This window comes from Lithobates pipiens, unplaced genomic scaffold (genome assembly GCF_037356315.1).
Source record: "Lithobates pipiens isolate NorthernLeopardFrog02 unplaced genomic scaffold, aLitPip1_a1.2 Scaffold_138, whole genome shotgun sequence".
Classification (NCBI taxonomy): Eukaryota; Metazoa; Chordata; class Amphibia; order Anura; family Ranidae; genus Lithobates; species Lithobates pipiens.
This window is the reverse complement of record NW_027507726.1, coordinates 625,112-650,215: the sequence shown is the minus strand read 5'-3', so window position 1 is coordinate 650,215 and position 25,104 is coordinate 625,112. Positions and strand designations below refer to the sequence as shown.

General features: G+C 43.0%; 1 protein-coding gene across 2 annotated transcripts in view; it reads right to left on the bottom strand.

Annotated features, from left to right (window-relative positions):
• The window catches only part of LOC143981309 (zinc finger FYVE domain-containing protein 21-like), a 59,747-nt gene that overhangs the window by 20,378 nt on the left and 14,265 nt on the right, over positions 1 to 25,104 (bottom strand). For both annotated transcript variants that reach the window (XM_077479104.1, XM_077479105.1), the window contains exons 2-4: positions 6,635 to 6,685; positions 4,104 to 4,272; positions 3,115 to 3,190 (exon numbers count right to left, since the gene is read on the bottom strand). In XM_077479104.1, coding sequence (XP_077335230.1) covers positions 3,115 to 3,190; positions 4,104 to 4,272; positions 6,635 to 6,685 — 296 coding nt within the window. The remainder of the gene's footprint in view (positions 1 to 3,114; positions 3,191 to 4,103; positions 4,273 to 6,634; positions 6,686 to 25,104) is intronic.

Here is a 25,104-nt window from a genome sequence, read left to right as displayed (position 1 = left end):
ATTTCATTTCCTGGTTCCCTTTACAGAAGATGGCGGCGGAAGCACCCGAGGACCGAGGGACGGTTCGGCCTCGGGTGCCGACATCGCTGGACTCTGGGACAGGTGAGTGTCCTTATTTTAAAAGCCAGCAGCTGCAGTATTTGTAGCTGCTGACTTTTTAAAAAATACATTTTTGCGGGAGTCCTGCTTTAAGCTGTGACCAAAAAAAAATAAATAAATAAAAAAACACAAACACACCTGGAAGCAGATTGTTTTCTATGCACAGCTGCACCAGGATTTTGCACTCACCATTTTTAGAAAATCAACTCCTGTGTTAGAGATGTACTAAGGATTCAGTGTAGGAAAGCAAGGGCAAATAAAAAGGAAACCCGCACTGTAAGCATAAGTAGTGGGCCTAAATAAATGTAAACTGCACACTGTTAAAAGATAAAATCTCAAATTTATGTTCTCTTAAAAATACAAACACAAAAACATAATGTATTAAAAAAATAAAATAAATCAGTGTCCATTAAGAAATACATTAGTGTTCAAAGAATCCACAAGTCCCCATTATAATCCTCTTGTGCAAACATTTACAAAACAATTTGATATCCGTGCACTTCCTTCAAAGTGCTCTTTTCTGTACCCATAAACCATGTCACCACCTGTGCGAAAAGCAAACTCACCGACTCCAACTGACCTCTTAAACAAATAAGTGGGTTAAATATTTTTAAGGGAGATCTGTATGCATTTATTAGATTATATTTTTGTTTTTTTTAATAACTGTTTAGTAGGCTTTTGATATAATTTGGCGCACGGGATATTTATTGTTTTTATTTTTTTTTAAAGGTTGCAGGCCACTATTTCTGACCTACCTCTGAAAATGCCAAGTGTTTGGCTGTCACTAGCCAGGAACAGGCATGCAAATCATTAAAGCTAGGTTCACACCGGAGCATGTTCTGGCTCACAGCAGGAGCCCGGTGCATCTCCATTCAGTTTTATGTCCGATTTCAGGCCATATTTTGGCTGAATTCAGACCTGAAGCAGACGAAACGCATAGGACTCCTGTGCAATTCAGTCGCTGCAGAGATGTGTGAACCGGCTCCATAGAGAGTCAGTCACAATCTCCTGCTATGCAAATTGGATGCGGGGGGAAATCTGCATCCAATTCGCATAGGTGTGAACCCAGCCTAAACCGTTGTGTTCTGGGAAACGCACAGTTCCCAGGACACAACAGGGACCAGCAGAGATGTGCAACGCGACTCACGCATGCGCAGTAGGGAATCAGGGAGTGAAGCCGCGATGCTTCACTTCCCGATTCCCTGACAGAGGATGGCGGCAGGGGCAGCAGAGAGACGAGCGATCGCTCGTCATCTGCCGCCTACATCGCTGGACCCTGGGACAGGTAAGTGTGAATTTATTATAAGTCAGCAGCTGCAATATTTGTAGCTGCTGGCTTTTAATATTTTTTTTTTAAAAGGTGCAGAACCGCTTTAAGCCATTTTTATTGGAAGAGTTCCATCTCAAACCCTTGCTGCTCTATTGACGGATAATCGCTCTGCAACCTTCAGTATTTCACAAACTGTCACTCTACGGCTGGAGAGACTGCTACATATAACTTAGTCTACATGAAAAGCGTTGGCCTTGGCAAAATGAGATTTTGCCTGGGTGCAAAAGGACAAACCACTGTTAACCTTGCTACAAAGGTCAAAGTAAAATGACCAATTAGTGACCTGCCTACTTGATTTGAAGAGAGTATGTTATAAAAGGAGAAGTCCACCTTTAGTAACATGTTACACGTTACTAATTGAGCAGCCCCTGTGACCAACAACCCCACCTAGAAATCCTAGTCGTGACACCCGCCATTACAATTTTAAAAAAATTAAATAAAAATAAATTAAAGAAAAAAAAAAACCCCAAACAAACAAACACACGCAGAGCCATGCAGGGCTCCACCCACCCAGGCACATCATTCAGAGTTCTGTGAATGGGAAAACTACAACTACTGTCATCCATTGCGGCTGATGGCTTGTAGTTCTCAACTACCAGGGTGCTCTAGGTAGGTAGGTTCATTGATCCTTCCTGTCATTAAAGTGGGGTTCCCCCTAAAAAAAAAAAAAAAAAAAAAAAAAAAAAAAAAGTAAAAGTAAAAAAGTCAGCAGCTACAAATACTGCAGCTGCTGACTTTTAATAAATCGGACACTTACCTGTCCCGGGGTCCAGCGATGCGGGAGAACGAAGCCCCCCCCCCCCCCCCTCGTTCCCCGCTCTTGGTGCCGGCATTCTTACTGTGGGCACCCGGCTGTGGCTTCACAGCCGGGCACCCACTGCGCGAGCGGTGCCGCATGCCGTGATACGCCGCACAGTCATCTGGGACACGCGACAGGTCACAGATGACTTTGCCGCGCCGAGGGGGAAGTGATGTCACCAGCCTGGGCACTGAAGAAGGCAGACTACGAGGGACCCCCTAGCAACAGGTATTTAGAGGTGAGTAAAACATTTTTTTTTTTTACTTTTTTTTTTAATGAATTTTAAGCTTTTTTTTTGTGGCAACACCACTTTAAGAAACTGCCCGTACGAGAAGATGGCTACACTGACAGTCTGCAGAAGCTTGAGGTTGCCGATCACAGGTCCAATGCTTGCCAGGCTTCTAATAAAAAAAAAAAAAAAAAAAAAAAAATGCACATTTCTACCTGCAAAAAGATGTGCATTTAATTTTATTATTTATTTATTTTATTTTTTTTAAAGGTGAACTTATCCTATAAGCTGGCCATACCTGGTTCAGTTTTCGTTTAGCCAGTGGGCTGAATGAAAAAATGAAACCGATTTCCCCATCCACCTATTCCAGGTGGATGGGGGAATCCTCATTGCTTATGCTATTGTATTCTGAAGGAATAGGAATACACATATCAGTGAGGCAGCCACTGCTGATCAGCTTTTATCTGGCACAGCAGTTGAACAGAAGTCAATCAGTAGATCGACTTCTGTTCAACTGCAGTGGTCACATGCGGATTCCAATTCATCTGGTCCCTGATGAACAGGCCAAACATCCGATCCATTTATGGCCACCTTTATAGTCGCATGCCGCCCCCCCACATTGCAAAGGTTCATAATTACAGATGGAATTGACTTTACCTGTGGTTGTTGGAAAGTCGACACACAACTGTTTCAGACTTCTCTGAGGATCCCTGGGTTATATCAAATGTAGCACCTGGAGACACAGGAGGGGAGTAAAGAAATATGTCAAACTATTAAAATGGTTGGATGTTTTTAGGGGTCTTTGATTTCTTTTCTTCAATACTTTTGCACTAGTTATCTTTTTATTTTTCAAACTGTATTAGTGTATACAGACTATGTCCCCAACACTTAACCCCTAATATTAACTCATAACCTTACAAAATAAATTCATAAATATTAATAAAATGAACCAACAAAACAAAAGTAAAAAAATAAAAATAAATAAGAAATAAAAGCACATGAAAAAGCTGAAAAGCATAGCAACAAACGATGAAACAGATTGTATTCTTCTCCATTAGGTAATTAAACAATGCCAAAGCTCAAAAAACACTCTAAAAACGCTGTACACAAGCTCTAAGCCCTTGTACACACGGTCGGAGATTCTGACAGAATGTTTCCGATCGGACCGTTTTGTCGGATATTCCGACTGTGTGTGGTCTCCATCGGACTGTTTCCGTCAGAATATCCGACAGACCAACTTTTCCAACTTGCTGGTAAAATTTTCCGACAAAATGCTCCTATCGGACATACTCCGATCATGCTCAGATCAAAATTCCTAGACCAAAGCTATTGGCTACTAGCCTGAACGTAGTCCCGTCATAACGAAATAATGTCATCACGTTATGTACAATCGGATTTTCCGACAACTTTGTCCGACCGTGTGTATGCAACATCACTTCCTGACCTCTTCCGGAATGAATTCGTCGGAATAACTCCCGACGGATTTGGTTGTCGGAATCTCCAACTGTGTGTACAAGGGCTTAGAAAAAAAAAGAAAAATGTAACCCAAGAAAAAGAGCTGATGTATGTGATGCTGGTGCAGAAGTGCTGTATAATAGATTCCATTTTTACTGCTTCCTCATAAGTACAAGAGCTCGCCTACTCACCATTCATCAGCACTTTAAGCTGTCGATCGTAGAACTCCATCTCTTTTTGTGAAATGATGGAGCATTCTCCACACTGGCGCACCGGATCCACAAAACACATACGGGGCAAAGGCACTTTCTTGCTGCAGCATTTGTCACAGAAACATTTACCACATCTACGGCAATGGTGCTAGAGGAGAAATGAGAACAAAGCAATTCACTGAGCACTGTAGAACTAAATAAGGAGATCTAGAGATTACAGTAGAGTCAAAGACCGAACCCCCATTTATTCCAGGCCACAAGGAGATTCAAAAACAAAAAGGACTCCTATACCCTATACATTTATTGGCGGCATTTTTTCAGGCGCTTACGGCATTTTTGGGGTAAGTTGGGAGAGAGCTGTATTTTAGGGCTGCAACTAACGATTATTTTCATAATCTATTAGTTGGCCGATTATTGTTTTGATTAATCGGGTTAACAACATTAAAAAAAAAAAAAGTGACAGGAAAAATTGGAAATAATAGAAAACTTCTTAGTCAAATAAGTTTTCAGACAATGTAAGTGGTTTTCGTTCAGAAATGACATTCATTTTAAAAAACAGAATGTTAAAAACAAGTGAAAATTTCAAACAAAATTCTTTCATTCAGCGAATGTACAAAGATTTTTCGTCTGAATATTCTCATCTGAAAATCGATCGGTGAGGCCAGCATAAGGCTCGGTACACACCTACGCAGTTTGCTTTTGATCTGTTTCTGCCGTGCTTTTTGATTTTTGCGCACGTGATTTTACTGCAATTTGCATTTTTGCATTTTTTGGGGGAAGATTAAAAAACACAAAACGCATTACATGCTTTTCTGCAGCTTCTCCATTGAAGTATATTGTACCAATAAAGCACCGTTTAGCGTTAAAAGTCCCTGACCCTTTCAGATGTGAACGTGTCCCATAGGAAACCATGTAAAAGAACTGTAGTGCATTTCTGCAAAAAGCACCAACACACACATAGATGTGAACTAGGTCGAAGCCCTTGCACACACGGTCGGACATTCTGACAACCAAATCCGTTGGGTTTTGTCCGACGGATTTTGTCCGAAACTGTTGCATACACACGGTCGGACAAAGTTGTCAGAAAATCCAATTGTACTTAACGTGATGACGTTATTTTGTTACGACGGGACTACGTTCAGGCTAGTAGCCAATAGCTTTGGTCTAGGAATTTGATCTGAGCATGTGTGGCACTTTGTCTGATCGAAATTCTCTACACACGATCGGACAAAGTCCGATCGGATCATGTTGTCGGAAAATTTTATAGCCCAGCTGGAAAACTTGGTCCGATGGATACTCCGATGGAAACAGTCAGATGGAGCCCACACACAGTCGGATTATCCGACAACATGGTCCTATTGGACATCAGAATGTCCGACCGTGTGTACAAGGGCTAAGACGTTTAGTAACATAATGGGGTTAAAAAAAAAAAAATTAGCCCTTTATAGTAGAAAAACACAGATAATCACTACTGTAAGGGGTTCATTTTTTTACTGTAGAACAGAGAGTAATATTTAATTTGCTCTTTTTGTACTATAAAGGGCTCATTTTAGTTTTTTTTTAACCCCATTATGGTACTGGCCGATTAATCAATTATGAAAATAGTAATCGATTAGTTGTTTCAGCCCTACTGTATTTAGCACTCCCAAAATGCCCTGCCCAATGGAATGAATGGGCAGCGATTTCAAAGCGCCTGAAAAGTGCTCTGAAAGCACCGCAAAACTGGAGTTTTTGACCCCATTTTTTGGGGCTAAAAGCGCCCCGCTAGCGGCCGAATAGCTAAAAACGAGCAGCGGTAATGGCACAGGCGCTCAGTGTGAAAAGGGTCTAAGGCTAATGCCGCGTACACACGGTCGAACTGTTTGACGTACTTAGTCCGTCATACAATCCGACGGACAATCCGTTGTACTTTCCACCGAACAGACTTGACCACACACGGATGCACAAACAGTCCGTCGAAAGCTTGCGCGATGACGTGTACAGCACGTACGAAATAGGAAGTCCAAGACACAGCAAAGCACCCTTCCGCCGTGTAAATCCTTTCTGGGCATGCGCCATTCTTAGTCCGTCGAACTAGCATACTGACGACCGTATTGTCCGCTGAAACCAAAGTACGACGGACAGATTTTTGGAAAATCCGAAATTCTTAGTACTCCGGACTGCACGCTGAAAAAGTCCGCTGAAGCCCACACACGAGCGGATTGTCCGCTGAAATGTGTTTCAACGGACTAAGTACGTCAAACAGTTCGACCGTGTGTACGCGGCATAAGCTGCAGAAAGTCCTGATCCAATAGGCTGGTTTGTATGGGGATGGTCCATTAGCCGCTATGGAGAAGGGAAGGGAGCTTTTACAAAGTAGATGGAGATTTGCTAAAATCACTGGGGATGGTCCACTCCAGAGCAAGCACTTTTTTCTTTAATATGAAAACACTTCTCAGCATAAGCCCAAAAGATGGGAATCAGGTCACTTTGTTTCAATACAGGCTGACATATCAGACATCACTGCTTACCTTTCTGTTAATAAAGTCAAACTTTGCTTCACAATGCATACATCTAGGGCACTGAAAGACATAAAACCAAGTGTTATTAATATGAAGAACGTACTGAGTGATTAAACAGCCTTTTCACAAGGGAATGGCTTATTTTCAGCCCACACCCCATCTGTTACACATTTACCATCAGTATTCATACACAAAGCCAGCGCTCTTATGCTGGCCCATTAACCACCTCAATACCGGACACTTAAACACCTTACTGCCCAGACCAATTTTCTGAGCTGTCGCACTTTGAATGACAATTGCGCGGTCATGCTACACTGTACCAAAATGAAATTTGTATCATTTTTTTCTCACAAATAGAGCTTTCTTTTGGTGGTATTTGATCACCTCTGCAGTTTTTATTTTTTGCTAAACAAATAAAAAAAATTCAGAAAATTTGGAAAAAAAAAAAAAAAGTTTTTTTTTTTGTTTCAGTTTCAAAACTTTGTAAATAAGTAAGTTTTCTCCTTCACTGATGGACACCGATATGTGGCACAGATACTCGGCACAGATGGGCATGGATAGGCGGCACAGATGGGCACTGATAGGTGGCATTATATTATACTGTACTAATGAATGCCAATCAGTGCCAAACAATAATGCATGCCAATCAGTGATGCCCATTGTGGGCACTGATTGGAATCCCTGGTGGTCTAGGATGGCATACCTGGTGGTCTGGTGGTGTCCCTGGCGGTCCAGTGTGGGCATCCTCGGGGGGCTGCGCTGATAATCGATCAGCACAGACCCCCCCCCCGTCAGAGGAGCAGCCGATCGGCTCTCCTCTACTCGCGTCTGACAGACGCGAGTGAGGAAAAGCCGATCACCGGCTCTTCCTATTTACACTGTGATCAGCCGTGATTGGCTGATCACGTGGTAAAGAGTCTCCGTCGGAGACTCTTTACCGAGATCATAGTTGCGGAGTGTCAGACTGACATGCCGCAACAACGATCGCCGCGATGCATGCCGCGGCTCAAAATCCTGATCACGTCATATGACGTCCGGTCAGGATTTTGAAACCACTTTGCCACCGTGTATCTGTTATAGGGCGGGCGGCAAGTGGTTAAAAATGAACTCCAGCCTTCCTTTCAGTAACTTGTATATGGACTTTTCTCTTGTAGTGAAATTGCTTACTCTGATTTCGGTGAACACTGTGAGCCTTTCACAGTGCAAATTAGAAGTTGCAGTAAGGCTTAAAGGGATTGTAAAGTGAATTTTTTTATTTTTTAAAAATAACAAACATGTTATACTTACCTCCATTGTGCAGCTCGTTTTGCACAGAGTGGCCTCGAACCTGCTCTTCTGGGGTCCCTCTGCGGCTGTCTCGGCTTCCTCCCGCAGGTTCTTCTCACGTTCATGCGAGCTCCCTCACATGGCGAGAAGCACCTGCGGGCGCGCTCCCGTGATACAGCCGGCAGCTATAGCCGCTCGCTGTATTACACGGCCCCGCCCCCGTCATTGGATGTGATTGACAGCACCGCGAGCCAAGGGCTGCGCTGCTTTCAATCCATCCACTCCAGCCAATCAGCGGCCAGGCTGAGCGGCGAAGAGGATGTCGGGGGCAAGCGCAGGACTTTTGAGGGGTCAGGTAAGTAAAATGGGGGGGGGGGGGGCTGGGGGTGCAGGCACTGTCAGATGTTTTTTCACCTTAATGCATAGAATGTATTAAGGTGAAAAAACATTTACCTTTACAACCCCTTTAAATAGACAAAAAGTGCAGCGCTGGGTAATAAACTAATAATGCAAGTGATTATGAATAATAAAAAAAAAAAAAAAAAAAAAAAAAAAAAAAAACATGATTATACAAAGAAGTATTCTAATTAAGTGATCCAAAAAAATCATCATAATAGTCCATATGTGTTAAACATTAACACAGACTATTATGATGTTTTTTTTTTTTTTGATCACTTTATTATTTAGAATACTCCTTTGTACAATCACGGTTTTTATTCATAATCACTTGCATTATTAGTTTATTACCCAGCGCTGCACTTTTTGTCTACACTTTATTTTTCTGTGTGCCCTATATCGTATATTATAGTGCTTAGCTGCAGGGTATCCTTCACGGTTTATTCATTTATGTATTGTTTATTTCACACCTAGCGCAATTCTTTTCTTGTTTTAATTTTTTGCAGTAAGGCTCGGTTCGCACTGCTGCGACGGCAAAGTCATACGGCTTTGCCTGCAACTTCTGACTTGATCAGACTTGGATGCCATTTTAGTGAAATCACACCCAAGTCAGACCAAAATAATGCAGGGAGCTGTTCTAAAGTCGGAGCGACTTGTGTAGTATCAATTAACATGGCTCTTATAAAAAGGAAACATTGAGTTTGACATGTCATGCGACTTGGGGGGTCTCACAAGTCGGATCCCATATCGCAGCAGTGTGGAGTTAGAGAGATAAAGATACTCATTTCCTGCTTGGAGGATGATATCCGGCATCATCTAACCAGGGATGTTAAACTCAAATTCATCATTGGGCCAAACAGGCGCGCTCCTTCCTCAAGCTTAGGGGAACTTCGTGTTCAGCCTTAAATGTGCTGGCCAATTTTGCTGCAGCACAGCCCGAGTTCCCCTAAGCTTGTTTGTCTACACGCAGTGCGCATGCTCCGAAAAGTCGCCGATATTGGCAGTGACGTCACCACGCTCGATGCCTGCGTTTCACTGTGGACCCGAGCCAAGCCTCGAGCTCGGTGTACGCCGTCAGACAGGGAAGTTCTGTGGGTCGGGACCCTCCATCTGATGGGGGGAGGGGGAAAACATCTACAGGCTCTCTAATGCTGGCTGACGCAGCTGAGGACTTTTGTGCTGGAAATTCTCAAAACTATATGTAAGTGGATGTATGTACCTGTGTGTTTCAAATAAATGCATCTGTTTTTAATCTGGTGCCGCCTTTCCGGTCTCTCTTTTTGCATGCAACTTGGAGTCGGCTTCCAACTCCCCTCTGAAGGCTTACCCTGGAATATGGAGTTGTTGCTAAGAAAACACAAAAAGGTTTTTCTCCTACTTGCTTTTTAATCATTATTATGTCATCTCCAAATTAGAACTGCATTCCTCTGAATGGACAATAAGATCTTAACACTATTAACCGAGTAACAGCGCCACTTTGCCATTTGTTTTAACGTGCAGCAGGGCCAAGGGCTTTTTAAAGTGTTACTAAAACCAGGACCAATCATATCTGGTCTAGTACAGTACATGGATGTACAATCATTTTAGTAAATATAAAACTAAACACCTTTTCTCATTAGCAGTATATAGCAGCCTTGTGACTTGTATCAGTTCCTGGTTAAAGCGGTTGTATACCCGCTGAATATTTATTTTTTCCTCACCTGCAAAGCAAAAAGGCATAATGAGCTAGTATGCACCGCATACTAGCTCATTATGAAATGCTTACCTTAGAACGAGGCCCCATCTGTCCCGATCCACGCTGAGGGAGCTGACATTTTCCCTCTGCGTTTCTTCTGGGTATCGCGGCTCCGGCGCTGTGAGTGGTCGGAGCCGCGATATCGTTACTCCCGCGCATGCGCGCGGGTGATTTCTCTCCGGCAGGGTCTGGCATCTGCCAAGCTTCCAGAAGGGAATCCCCTGTGCGCGAGGGGAATATCTCCTAAACCATACAGGTTTAGGAGATTTTTTTTTTTTTTTTTACCTACAGGTAAGCCTTATTATAGGCTTTCCTGTAGATAAAAGTCCCCAATTTGGCTATACAACCACTTTAAAGCTTGCAGGAAGAGTTTTCATACTGCACTGAGCTGTCCTATAAGGATTCAGGAGCCCTGACCCTCTATCTTGACAGTTGTGATGGGAGAGTGCATGTGATCAGCACAGAGCCAAAGAAGAAAAAAAACAAAAAAAAAAAAAAACACAACCCTCTCTAGCAATACACACCAAACTGAGCATGTGTAGCCTGACTCAATAGATTCTGTGTTATCAGGAAATGATCAGGGAACGGTAGAACTCCTGGCTCTGTGCATACAGGTGAGTATAACAAGCATGCTTTACTGCATATACAGACCGATTTTACTGTTGTGGGTTTAGAGAAATATCCTCCTGCAGCACCGCAAGCACTGATGTATGTATTCTGAAAGCACGCCCTGCTACTGTCAGAATAAACAGATCTGAGCTGAAGCAGAATGGGGTTCCTCCAGAGTAAACAACAACCGGGTTTAGAAACACTTTAAGGAGGGGTAGTGGGGGCAGGATGGTGGGATGTTTTCAGGAAAGCTTTGAACACAAAGACCTAGTGATGAAATCATTGTCAGAAAATGAGGTATGCAATGAAAAAACAGAAGGATTTTATGTTTAAATATTCATTAGCTTGTTGTTAAGGGAAGAGGGTAGAACGAGGGAAGGTAAAATAGAACAGATCAGTTTTCAGTAGCACTGTGCAATAAAACCACTAAGAGCATTAAGAGATCATCTTGCACTTATCTGTAGATTACCGATTGGTTGCCATGTGTGAATTGAGCCATACTTAAACATTAGACCCCTTTCACACTGAGGCAGTTTATAGCATTTTAGTGCTAAAAATAGTGCCTGTAAAGTGCCTGAAAACTGCCTCTCATGCCTCCCCAGTGCGAAAGCCCGAGTGATTCAACACTGGGGCGGTGCGCTTGCAGGATGGGAAAAAAAGTCCCGCAAGAAGCATCTTTGGGGCGCTGTATACACTGCCCCTGCCCATTGGAATGAATGGCCACCGATTCCAAAGCCTGAAAAGTGGTTCGGAAGCGCCGTATCACGGGCGCTTTTAACCACCCCTCGCCCCCCCCCCCCCCCTTCCATTCGGGGTTAAAAAGAGTCTTGCTACCACCCAAAAAGCAGCGCCAAAAAATGAGCTGAGCTTTACCACCAATGCTGGCACTACCCCAGTGTGAAAGTAGCCTTAACTACTGGAGTTGTTCTGTCACTAAAAGTAACAAAAACCCTGTACACTGTAGCTTTTACATAAAATTATTTGTTGGGAAAAAAAAAAATGATATCATAATATAAAGGTATAGAGACGCACAAAGTATATAGGGGGTTATCTACTAAAGGAAAATCCACTTTGCACTGCAAGTGCACTTGGAAGTAAAGTCGCTGTAGATCCGTGGGGGACATGCAAGGAAAATAAAAAACAGCATTTTGGCCTGCACATGATTGGATGATAAAATCAGCAGAGCTTCCCCTCATTTCAGATCTACCCCTTAGATTTAGAGCGACTGCACTTCCAAGTGCACTTGCAGTGCAAAGTGGATTTGCCTTTCATAAATAACCCCCCATAGTAAAGAGTTTACAAAATTCATGGCAGATCCATAGCCCTTGTGTTAAAAAAAAAAAAAAAAAAAAAAAATCAGAAACCATTTTTCTCTTGGCATCAGGAAAACCTGTCAGAAGTGATCCATGTTGATAACAGAGGAACGAAACAGCAGACAGAAATGACACTTAGACTCAGTTCACACTGGTGCGATCCCAGACATCGCATGTGATTCGCACGCATTGCTGTGCAAATCACATGCGATGTCTTTGCTATGCAAATTTGGCCATACAAACCGTATGGCTGAATATGCATTGTATTCGGACCAAACTCTTCCAGGACTCTTTTTTTTGTCCGCACTGGAATCTTATCGTATGGGTGTTCACACCCATGAAATCCGTTTCTTGTCCGAATTCACAGTTCGCACTGAGATCCGATCTGGGGGTGTCATTAACTTTGTATTGACACCTGCAGCGGTTTGCAGAGGGCAGTGTAAACTGCCTGCGAGTCAGGTGCAATATGGAAACCCGCACTGGACTTGCTGGGCTTCCCGCATTGCACCAGTGTGAACGGAGCCTTAGTGCTCTGGATTGAGGCACACTATAGAGGGACATGCTTTGTTCATATTTCACGTCTGAGGTTTACAACCACTTTAAAGAAAGAGGACTCAAGGCATTTACAATATATTTTATTCAGTTTAAAGTGGAGTTGTGCCTGCAAAAAAAAAAAAAAAGTCAGCAGCTACAAATACTGTAGCTGCTGACTTTTAAAATAAGGACACTTACCTGTCCCTCAGCTCCGGGTGGAGGCGCCAGCATCTTAAGTAAGGGAATCAAGAAGTGAAGCCTTGCAGCTTCCCAGCCTGGTTCCTTACTGCAAATGCGTGAGTTGTGCTGCGTGTTCTGACCAGTCCCTGCTGTCTTCTGGGACCTGTGCGACTCCCAGAAGACAGCGGAGGAGGAGCCAGGCATGTTGTAGATCACAGAGGATACTGCGATGATCTTTTGCTGGAAGTGGGAGCAAATACCTGGATTAGACAGATATCTGCTCCCCCTGAAAGGTGCCAAATGTGACACCGGAGGGGGGTGGGGACCGGATCAGCGGAAGTTGCATTTCTGGGTGGGACTCCACTTTAAGGCTGGGTTCACACTACTGTGAATTGAATGCAGGTTTATTCGCATGTCAGGAGATTGGCTCTCTTTGAAACTGGTTAACACATCCCCTCAGCGGCTCTGGTGTGAATTTCACATCATGTGCGTATTCTCGTCCATTTTAGGTCTGAATTCAGCCCAAAATTCAGGCTGGAAACGGAAATGGAGACGCACCGGAGTCCTGCTGTGAGCCGCTGCGATCTCCAGTGTGAGCCCAGCCTAAGACCCCTTTCACACCACACCGCTGATAGCGGCGGCGGTAAAACGCCGCTATTTTTAGCGGCGTTTTACCGCCGGATTTGCGGCGCATTTCGGCCGCTAGTGGGGCGCTTTTACCCCCCCGCTAGCGGCTGCGAAAGGGTTAAAACCGCCGGCAATACGCCGCAATAGCGGCGTTTTGCCGGCGGAATTACAGCGCTGCCCCATTGATTTCAATGGGCAGCAGCGGTGGAGGAGCGGTAAACACACCGCTCCTTCACCACTCCAAAGAAGCTGCTGGCAGGACTTTTTTCTGACGTCCTGCCAGCGCACCGCTGTAGTGTGAAAGCCCTCGGGGCTTTCACACTACACACAATGGTGCAGCTTCTTTAGGGCGTTTTGCAGGCGCTATTTCTAACGCTATAGCGCCTGCAAAACGCCCTGGTGTGAAAGGGGTCTAAGGGTTTGGATACACCTAAATCAACTGGAGAACCCAACATATGACTATGGTACTATATTTTAGTGTCCCAATCAATAGAATACCATCTCCCCGATTACAGAGGAGAGAAGAAAATGCTTGCATCCAAGCAGGTGAAAATCCCCCACAGTTATAAAAAACAAAACAAAAAACAAAACAAAAAAAAAAAAACCAATCTTGATTATCATTTTGTGATTGGCTGACAGGCATCCAAAACAACCTACTACACATTAGTGAGGACAAGAGGCGCTCTGACAGCTGCACCCATGGAAACAGTCATGACGGGACGACACGACATGTGTTTACAGAGGCAGTTCAGCTTCAAGCGACAATTACTTGCAGCTGAGTGGACGGCCGCTTGCAATCTTTCACAAGCAGTGACAGGAGCGGAGCACAGAATTCCCAGCTGAAGCCCCAGCTTGAAGCTCTAGTGGGGTGCAATCTAGTGCTGCATCTTCACAGATGTATATCTTATCATAGGTGTATGTCCAAAATACAGTTTGCTGAATACTGGATGGATGGGGGTAGGAGGCAATGAAGGACGTAGCAAATAAGTCTAAATATAAAATCTGATGCAGAAAGTAGATACTTTATAAATGCAAATACTTAAAGTGGTTGTAAAAAAAAATAAAAAATAAAATAAAAAAGCAACCTGCAAGGCAAAGGCATAATGAGCTAGTATGCATAGCATACTAGCTCATTATGAATAACTTACCTGAGAACGAAGCCCCTGAAGCGGTCCTCATCGTCTTCATGTCCGCCGCTGCCATGGATCCCGGAGTGACTTCCGGGTCTCGCTGCTCCGGCGATGTGATTCGCCGGAGCAGCGATGACTTCACACATATACATACATACACACACACACACACAAATTCATTCCAACACACTTTGTATAGATATGGACCAAAACATCAACAGGTGCAGTGGTGACTTGACAGGCAGCAGATTATCCCCAGTACACTGAAGTAAAATAAATTCCAGGTCTGGTATATTTTTCCTTCCATAGATACATTGTTATATTGGTCCAAGCAGGACCAATGTAGGACTGAAACAACTAATCGATTATGAAATTAATCAATTACTATTTCATAATCGATTAATCGGCCAGTAACAAAATGGGGTTAAAGTTAATGAGTCTGATAATATTTACTAGATTGACCCTTTAATAGTATATATCTCCTCTAATAGTATATACAGTATATCTCCCCTCTAATAGTATATAAACTATATCATTCCTCAAATAGTATATCCCCTCTAATAGTATATGCAGTATATATCCCCTCTAAAAGTATATACATTATATCTCTCATCTATTAGTATATAGCCTCTAATAGTATATACAGTACATCTCTTCTAATAGAATATACAGTATATCTCCTCTAATAGTATATAGTCTCTAATAGTATATACAGTATATCTCTTCTAATAGTACTGGTATATACAGTACATCTTCTCTAATAGTATATACAGTATATCTCTTCTGTCTGTTATTCTCAGCGTGGATTCGATATTTTGCTCCCTAACCATATAGTTTGTTATTTATATTTACCACTGCACAGAGATATTTAAGAATAAAATTTCCTTTTTTTTTTAAACTTTACATATTAACTAAATTATACACCACACTTTTGTTTTGTTTTTTTAAGGTTATTAACCAATTAATCGAAACAATAATCGGCCAACTAATCGATTATTAAAATAATTGTTAGTTGCAGCCCTAGACCAATGTATACATCATACCTGACCAATACCCCTGGAAGCTAGAAATCACCAAGTAGACACCACGCTTCTAGTGCTTGCTGAGCACAAGTCGTCGGCCGCTCGCTCAGCATGGGTGCCATTCAGATAATGCTCTGTATGATGTCACCATCCAACCTCATCCAAGAAGAGAATGTTGTTTTTTTTCATTCATTCATTCAGAAGGCTTTGGTAAATTTATCAAAAGGGTCTAGACGTGGTCATGTGACCTACGGATGGGAAGACCATTCTGTTTGGCTGAACCCCACCCCCTTTTAGCAAAGATCACATGACTAGCACCTCCAGGGAAATAAATGGTTCAGCAGATCTATTACCTAGCCCACCTATCTATTATCAAATCCAGACCAGCAATTTTGTGTTAACATCCAAGTATAAGTGTGACAGATTTGTGAGTTCATGGCATCTTTTCAAAAGTTCAAAGGTATTACTGAAACAGAAGACTAAAGTGACCCTTGCTCATGAAAGGTAGATTACAGGGCACAGAATTATTGTAAGCTGTCAAAGAAAGCCTGTAGAGAAGCACTTACAAAAAAAAAAAAGTTTTTTTTTTTTTTTTTTTAAACAAAACAAAGCACACACACACACAAGATAAATATGAAAAAAAAATAAGTGCATCTATAGGCAAAAATTTTTGGCGTGGGTGTCATGGCATGGGTAAAGGTTAGACCCTCTGGAGAGATTCACCCCTCTGTTCTTCCTGAGGACCATGGTCACCAAAACTAAGTGAGGGAAATCCAAAAATCTTTGGAGTTGACATCCACTCTAACTGGGAGAATTTCTTTGACTTCCCGTGTCGCCTCTGGTAAAGGAAGTGAAAGGAAAACTCCAAAATGGTACAAAGACCACAAAAAAATAAAATAAAAAACCTGACAGGGATTTAACCCTTCCCTTTTTTATCTAAAAACAGGGGGAAAAAAAAACAAAAAAAACAAAAAAAAACACACTAGCATTAGGTACCAGGATCTGTGTATTCATCTTACCTGCGCACCATTGCAGCTTCTTGCCCCTCCACAGCCAAGGAGAATAAACTGGCATTTCCAAGTAGAGGCAAGCATGTGACCTGCTCCCCGATTATGATGGTGCCCTGACCCAGAAGCCAATTGTTAAAGCAGAACCAGAGGCAAATATTTTTCCTCATTTTGGATAGTCTAAGCCCTTGTACACACAGTTGGAGATTCCGACGGAATGTGTCCTATCGGAGCGTTTTGTCGGATATTCCAACTGTGTGTGGTCTGCATTGGACTGTTTCCGTCAGAATATCAGACGGACCAACTTTTCCCAACTTGCCGGTAAAACTTTCTGACAAAAATGCTCCGATCGGACATACTCTGATCATGTGTAGCCTACTCCGACGGACAAAGTGCCACGCATGCTCAGATCAAATTCCTAGACCAAAGCTATTGGCTACTAGCCTGAACGTAGTCCCGTCGTAACGAAATAACGTCATCATGTTATGTACAATAGGATTTTCCAACAACTGAGTCCGACCGTGTGTATGCAACATCACTTCCGGAATTAATCCGACATATTTGGTTGCCGGAATCTCCGACCGTGTGTACGGGGGCTAAGAGAGGGTTATACCCCCGTCAGTTTTTTTGCATTCTATATCCCACTCGGGAGATAGAGAAATAGCAGGGAAAATGCAAATTAAACTGTGTGTAACAAACGTCCTATCCTAGGGTGACAATCTCTGTACTGTATCTATGAAAAAGCAGAATTGTCTCCCCAAGGATAGGACTACAAACATCACACCTTCCTGCTGCTCCATAACAGAGGGTAGGGGTTCTGTAGTCCTCAGAAATGCAGTACCGGAAGTTATACCTTGGGCAAGATGTCTGGCAGGATCAAAATGTATTTTTGTACTTCTAAAACAGATATACCAAAACCCTTCTAATCGAAATATTTAATTAGACCAAAAAGGGACCAAAAGAGGAAAAAAAGATAATTGTTCTGGTTTGCAGACCCTTTAATATTGGGAGGCAGATATCACAAGGTGGTTCATGCATTCGCAGCCAGGATCACTTCCTTTGTGCAAAGTAAACAAAGTGAAATTCAGCAAGCAGTAGAATCTGCTGACTGTAACAAAAAAAAAAGAGAACAGATAAAAAGAGGCTGAGCCATACAGCAAGAACCTCACCCCTGAGCCAACGTGTCAGCAGACTGGCTGGGAGCTCAGAGACAGAATGATGAAAATCACAGTGAGTGCGGTTTTACTTAAAAAAGAAAAAGTGAGATAAAATGTACAAGTGGATGACCACAGCTTTCACAGTTTTTATAATATATATATATATTTTATAAAAACTGACAAAGCTGTGGTCATCCACTTGTATATATATATATATATATATATATATATATATATATATATATATATATATATATATATATATATATATATATATATATATATATATATATATATATATATATATATATATATATATATATATATATTTGTTTTTTTTTTTATTACCCCCAAAGATTCTACTACGATTGAAAAACACAGAATAAGAACTCATGGATTTTTTTTTTTTTTTTTTTAGCAGAAGGAAAGAAAGAAAAAAAAACAAAAAAAAAAAAACTAAGAGTACGTGTTAGAACCGGTTTCCGCTTTCCTGCAACAAGGACTTCCCCCCCACCCCACCATTACCCTCATTTCTTTTTTTTGGTACTACATAGACAGGAGGAGGAGAAAAGAAATCTCTCCAAGGAGGGCCAGCAAAATAAATCTGAACAAAGTTCTAACATTTCCACACTATCCCCATAGGTGTCCAACCTGCGGCCCTATCCAAATCCAACTCAAAAGTATTTAAAACAGTGAAAATTACAGACAGAAAATTCCCGTCCTCCTTTCAGAGATCGCTTTCCACTCATAGACTCCGAAGTACAGCTTCCATGAATGGAAGAGCTGGGTGGAAACAGCGGGTGCAACGACATATTCGGCGGCCTATCGCAGTTTGCTACGGAAGTGACGTTCCGCCACCGCCGCCATCTTGGTACACCCCACACTCGTCCACAGTAAGGATACACTAAGAAGGGGGAAAGCGGATATGTTACACCCACCGGAGTTTTGCATTTTACATGTATTTATAACAGTAAAGTCAGTTTCTATAGTGAAATACAGGACTTACAACTCCGTCTGACTACTTAGATGTTGAATTTTAAAAGCAGCGAACTTCTATCAGATTAGCAAACCTGTGAGATGAGCCGGGTTGTCACTGCTTTTAACATTCAACATCTAAAGTAGTCAGATGGAGTTGTAGGTCCTGTATTTTGATTATATAAACTCACTTTACTGGTTTAAATACGTGTAAAATGCAAAACTCCAGTGGGTGCAACAACATGTCCGCTTTACCCCTTCTTAGCGTATCCTTACTGTGGAAGAGTGTGGGGTGTAGCAAGATGGAGGCGACAGAACATCACTTCCGTAGAAAACTGCGATGGGTCCCTGAATATGTCGTTACACAGGCATAGTCAGGCTCTCGGCGAGAGCCCCACACAGCCTGTTAGTCATATTAACCCCAAGCGCATTGGAAGATTACAGCAGAGGGTGGGGGGAGGAATCAGCACAAGGGACACATCCTACCAAGTTATGACTTTTGTGCAGATTATTCCGTTTGTGAATTTGCCTCCTTTTTCCCCCCCTCCATTCCAGCCTCAAACTCTACAGCATTTGACACTTCCGGGAATGGCGTCAACTTCCTCACCCCAACAAACTTATGTAATATTAAAGTAGAAGTAAAACTTCCATCACTAAACTTTTACTGATAGGTAAGCCTTATTCTAGGCTTATGTGTAGGTAAATATCTCTATTTGGGATATATTTACATTACATGCAGCCAGTGACATCACTGGCGCATGCACTCCGAAAGAACGGCCACCCATGCACGGGTTCCGGGCAGTCACAGAGCTGGCATCTGCAAAAGTGAAAGCAAGACGGGTGAAGATGGAAGAGCTTTGTTTTAAGGCAAGTTTAGCATAATGTGCTAGTATGAGATACTAGCAAACTATGACATTACCCTGTAGGTAAAAAAAAAAAAAAAAAAAACCTCCAAAAGCTCCTTAGCTCAAATTATATATATATATATATATATATATATATATATATATATATATATATATATATATATATATATATATATATATATACACATACATACATACATACACACACACACACACACACACACACATATATATATATATATATATACATATACACACACACACACACACACACATACATACACAATCATTAAAGAACCGCGATCTTGATTTTCCTCCCCCCCCTCAGGGATTCTCAACCTCGGTCCTCAAGTACCCCCAACAGCCATGTTTTGGGAACTTTCCTTTGATAAAATAGTTTATCAATACCACGTCATTGATATCGATTTAAAGCAGTTGTGCAAAGTAAAGGAAAACCTGAAAACATGGCCCGTTGGGGGTACTTGAGGAGTCTGAGGACTGAGGTTGAGAACCAATACTCTATTGCAGTATTCTATATACCAGGGGTGCCCAACCAGTGGCCCTCGGAGTCCTCCAACGTGGCCCACGACCTCCTGTTCTGTGATGGAATAGAATACTGTTATCAATAGTAAGATTATTACTAAAATCACAGTGTATATATGGGCAGATCTGTTCTGCAGTGTTTACTGGGCTGCTTTCAAACTGATCTGCAGGTGCAGAGCAATGCACCTGAGGGTTACCTGCACTGAGCGGTAGGCCCCTTTTACACGGTCAGTCCGACCCAGTTGGACCCTCCATTCACTTCTAAAAAGTAGCAGATGTAAAACACCTACCTCCAATCTGATCCGAAAACAAAACAAAAAAAAAAAAAAAAAAAAACACTGTACTGCCATACACCCGCTCTGCTCATTGTGGCCCGCGACCGGTTACCAAGTCGCTTAGGTGGCCCTCGCTCTTCAAAAGGTTGGGCACCCCTGCTATATACCTTTTCTATTGCAGATGCTTTCTTTTTATAATAGATTTTTATTTATTTATTTATTTTATTATTAAATGTGAACATACTCTAGGCGAAATGATGGCGAACCTTGACACCCCAGATGTGTGGGAACTACATTTCCCATGATGCTCATGCCCTCTGCAGTGTAGTTGAGCCTCATGGGAATTGTAGTTTCAAAACATCTGGGGTGCCGAGGTTCACCATCACCACTGTAGGGTTTTCTGACTACTTAGGCCTGCTAGGGACTGTTGTCAATAATTTATATACAATATAAAAAGTTTCTGCTTTTTAAATAGGATAATACCATCTTATGCATCTTGACACAGTCAACAATTCTTACCGTGAAGGTGAAGGTATATAGCAGTGATGGTGAACCTCGGCACCCCAGATGTTTTGGAACTACATTTCCCATGATGCTCTGGTACCTTGCATTGTAGTGGAGCATCATGGGAAATGTAGTTTCAAAACATCTGGGGTGCCAAGGTTTGACATCACTGGTATATAGGGTGCTTCTGCATGCATGGAAGCTCTGCATGCATGGAAGCTCTGCATATTCTGGTTCCCCCATCCAAAAGGGACTAAGAACAACTGGAGGATACACAGAGGGCACTCAAGCAACACTTTAAAGAGGTAGAAGCAAACGCTGGAAAAATATTTAATAAATACTGGTTTTACTGCACTTAGAAGCGCCTCTCTTTTCATTTATTATTGCTACTGTGAAAAAATTTCCATATTCAGTTATTCTGGGATGTCATTCCCAATCGCTTCTGAACAGAGCATTTCTTGAAAAAGCAAACAGACTACAAACCGAACAAAACATAATAATTGGACTTGTTAGGTTGTTCTGCATAGAAGTGACAATCATGACTCACCTTTCAGGTAACAACTCTGACCCCGGACAAGCCCAGCAATAAAGATGATGAAAGCACGCCATGAACAGTTTTGGCTTCATCACCCTGATTTTATGACCAACATAAGGTAGAAAGTCTCAAATCCATGAAATATACTCCATATTTAAAACGCATCTAAAACGTTAACCAATTCAGCCTCGGGGAGGATTTTACCCCCCTTCCTTACCAGAGCACCTTTTGCTATTCGGCATTGCGTCGCTTTAACTGACAATTGTGCGGTCATGCGCGTTGTAACCAAACAGAAATTGACGTCCTTTTTCCCCCCCACAAATAGAGCTTTATTTTGGTGGTATTTGATCAACGCTGCGGTTTTTATTTTTTGCGCTATCAAAAAAAAAAAAAAAAAAAAAATTTTTTAAAAAAACAAAAAATTATATTTTTTACTTTTTGCTATAATAAATATCCAATTTTTTTTTTTTTTTTTATAAATTTTTCCTCAGTTTGGGCCGATATGTATTATTCTACATATTTTTGGTAAAAAAAAAAAAAAAGCAATTATTATATATTTATTTCAGGTACTTCTATAGCGCCGTCAATTTACGCAGCGCTTTACATATACATTGTACATTCACACCAGTCCCTACCCTCAAGGAGTTTACAATCTAAGGTCCCTAATAAACATTCATACATACTAGGGACATCTTAGACAGGATCCAATTAACCTACCAACATATCTTTGGAGTGTGGGAGGAAACCGGAGTACCCAGAGGAAACCCACGCAGGCACAGGGAGAACATGCAAACTCCAGGCAGGTGGTGTTGTGGTTGGGATTCGAACCAGCAACCCTTCTTACTGCTAGGTGAAAGTGCTAACCACTACACCACTGTGCCGATTAGCGATAATTGATTGGTTTGCACAAAAGTTATAGCATCTACAAAATAGGGGATAGATTTATGTTTTGTTTTTTTTATTACTAGTAATGGCGGTGATGTGTGATTTTTTTTCGTGACTGCGACATTATGGCGGACACATCGGACACTTTTGACACATTGAGACCATTCACATTTACACAGCGATCAGTGCTATAAAATTGCACTGATTACTGTGTAAATGTGACTGGCAGGGAAGGGGTTAACACCAGTGGTTCTGCAGGGGTTAATATGTTCCCTATGGGAGTGAATCTAACTGTGGGGGGGAGGGGACTCACAAGGGGAGGAGACCGGTGTCCCATCATATAAGGTCCCCCATCAGATAGTGTCCACTGTGTACTGCGCATGCGCAGTACACAGCAACACAGATTCCGAAAATAGCCGAGAGTCCAGGATCTAGCCCCACCATCCAAGTGGACATAGAGTAGGAATAAAAAAGAGCCGAGCGTGCAGTCATGTGAAAACCCGGGTTCACCCGGACGCAGGACACGTTGGAATCGTTCGGGCAACAGCCTGCTTACTACCATGCAGTGAATCACCTGAACTGTTATTTGTACGACAGCCTATTGTATTGGAATGTAAACTTTTTCATTAATACTAATAAAAACCTTTGTAAAAGAAAAAAAGAGCCGAGCGCAGCGAGGCCGAGGCTGAAGCGTGGTGAGCGAAGCTCGCCCGCAAGGGGTTCTCTAATTTTCACAACCCTATGTCCGCTTGGATGGTGGGGCTACCACCTCGACTCACGGCGCAGGCGCCGTTCAGCTTCGGAGATTTTATGAAGCTTCTTCTGCCCCGTACTGCGCATGCGCAGTACGGGGCGGACGCTATATGATGGCCGGACTGAATATGCCAGAACACCAGTTGGTGTTCCTCTGTACTGGGAACACACCATCGGTCTCCTCTCCACTGACAGGACATGGATCTGTGTGTTTACATACACAGAGCCATGGTCCTGCTGTGTTCCCAGGCAATCACAGGTGCCCAGTGGACAGCACGGCCGCCGGGCACAAGCACCGGGTCCTGAGCGCTGCCGCGGGTGCGCGCCCCCTAGGCGGCCGGGAATCAGAGGACGTCATATAACGCCCACCCAGGATGGGAGATCCCATCTGTGGGTGTCATATGACTATAGGCCGGGGCTGAAGTGGTTAACGTGGCACTAAAATTATATCCTTTTTCTCCAAAAAGGATCTTCTACACATTTTCTACTTAAAGTGATTGTAAACCCTCACCTTCTAAATAACCCATTCCTTTTTAAAATAGAAATGAAAGGTAAAATATTCAAGCGAGGGGGGGGGGGGGATGGAAACAATTAAGCAATGGCTGGTGTTAGCGGTTCAATCATCACGCCACCGTGATCGATATGGTGTCAGGGCGATTGAAGAGCATGATTTCTATTATTAAAATGTAATGATAAATTAAATAGTTCAACTCACTATTATGCAGAATCAGTGGGCCTGTGGACCTGGGTGGGCAGCATGACAGAGCCATGGATAGGTGGATGGAAGAAGCGGGTGGGCAAGCAGAGATGACATCATCTCTCTCCGCCCCCCCCCCCCCGCATCACTGCTCTTCCACCCTCACAGCCGGAGTCCTGTCAGCCTCAGTTTCAGAGGTGCGGCGGGGAGCAGAAAGGTGACTTCATCTCTCACTGCCCGACCCGCATCACCGCTCTTCTCCCTTCATTTGGGACCCACCACTACAGAATCAGTGGGAGCCCTGAGCCTGCCACTTGCCACTGTTGCCTGTCACCAGATGCGGAATGTCACTTGCTGCGTCACCTGCCACAAGATGTGGATTGTCACTTGCCACGCCACTTTGCCTGTCACCAGATGCAGAATGTCACTTGGCACGCTGCCTGCCACCATTGCATTGGTGGCAGCACTGGGCCATTTAAGCCAGCATCACTTTAAAAGCAATGCATTATGTATATGGAAGAAAAAAAAAAATACCCACCCACATGCAGGTATAGGCCCTTGGACACAAGAGGTGACACACCTGGAAATAAGTCAATCTTAATGCGGAGCTCCACCCAAAAGGAGAAGCTCTGCTTGTTTGCACCACCCCCCCCCCCCTTTCCAATGCCACAATTGTCCCTTTTTTTTTTAGAATGGTGCTGGTGGTGGAGGGTAGGGTTGGGGGGTTAGAATTAGGGATGCACCGAAATTTCGGCCACCGAAACATATCACCGGAAAAATTACCTTTTCCCCCAATTTGCGGAAAGAGAAAAAACGGACGATAATGGAGCTGTAAATGTTCCCATCATGGGGGTGTCCTATAGCACAGGAGAGCCGCTGCCTGGTTGATTAGAGCAACGGGAACATCACAGCTTTCATTTCAATAGCCGTGTTTTCCCAGCCGCGTGCCGTCACACACAGCCCCTCCTCCTTGCCTAGGGAACTTTGATAGACATATCACCTGTCCCAGGATTGGACAGGTGATCTGTCTATCAAAGTGCCCGGACAAAGAGGAGAGGCTCTATGTGACGGCGCGCTGTGGCTCCCCTCGCTCTTCCCTTCCCTTCACTGGCTGGCTGCATCTGAAGGGCACTGGTGAGGCTGCATTGATCTCCTGTGCCATGTCCCCAGTGTCTGACCACCTCCTGAGCCATGTCCCCAGTCTTTTTTTTTTTTTTTAAATAAGTTTCAGTATCTGTCATTTTTGGTTTTCGGCCTAGTGTATTTTTCATTTTCGGTACCAAAAAAACATTCGGTGCACTCCTAGTTAGAACAGGTACCCGCTCCCACTTCCTGGTCATTTCCGGCCCCGCCTCCTTCGCCCTACAGCAACTGTTTGTGCAGCCGCTGCGTCCCAATTGACATGAATAAGCCAGCCTGCATGAGGTTGCACAGAACATCAGGCACAACATTGATGTCAGGTTGCATTTC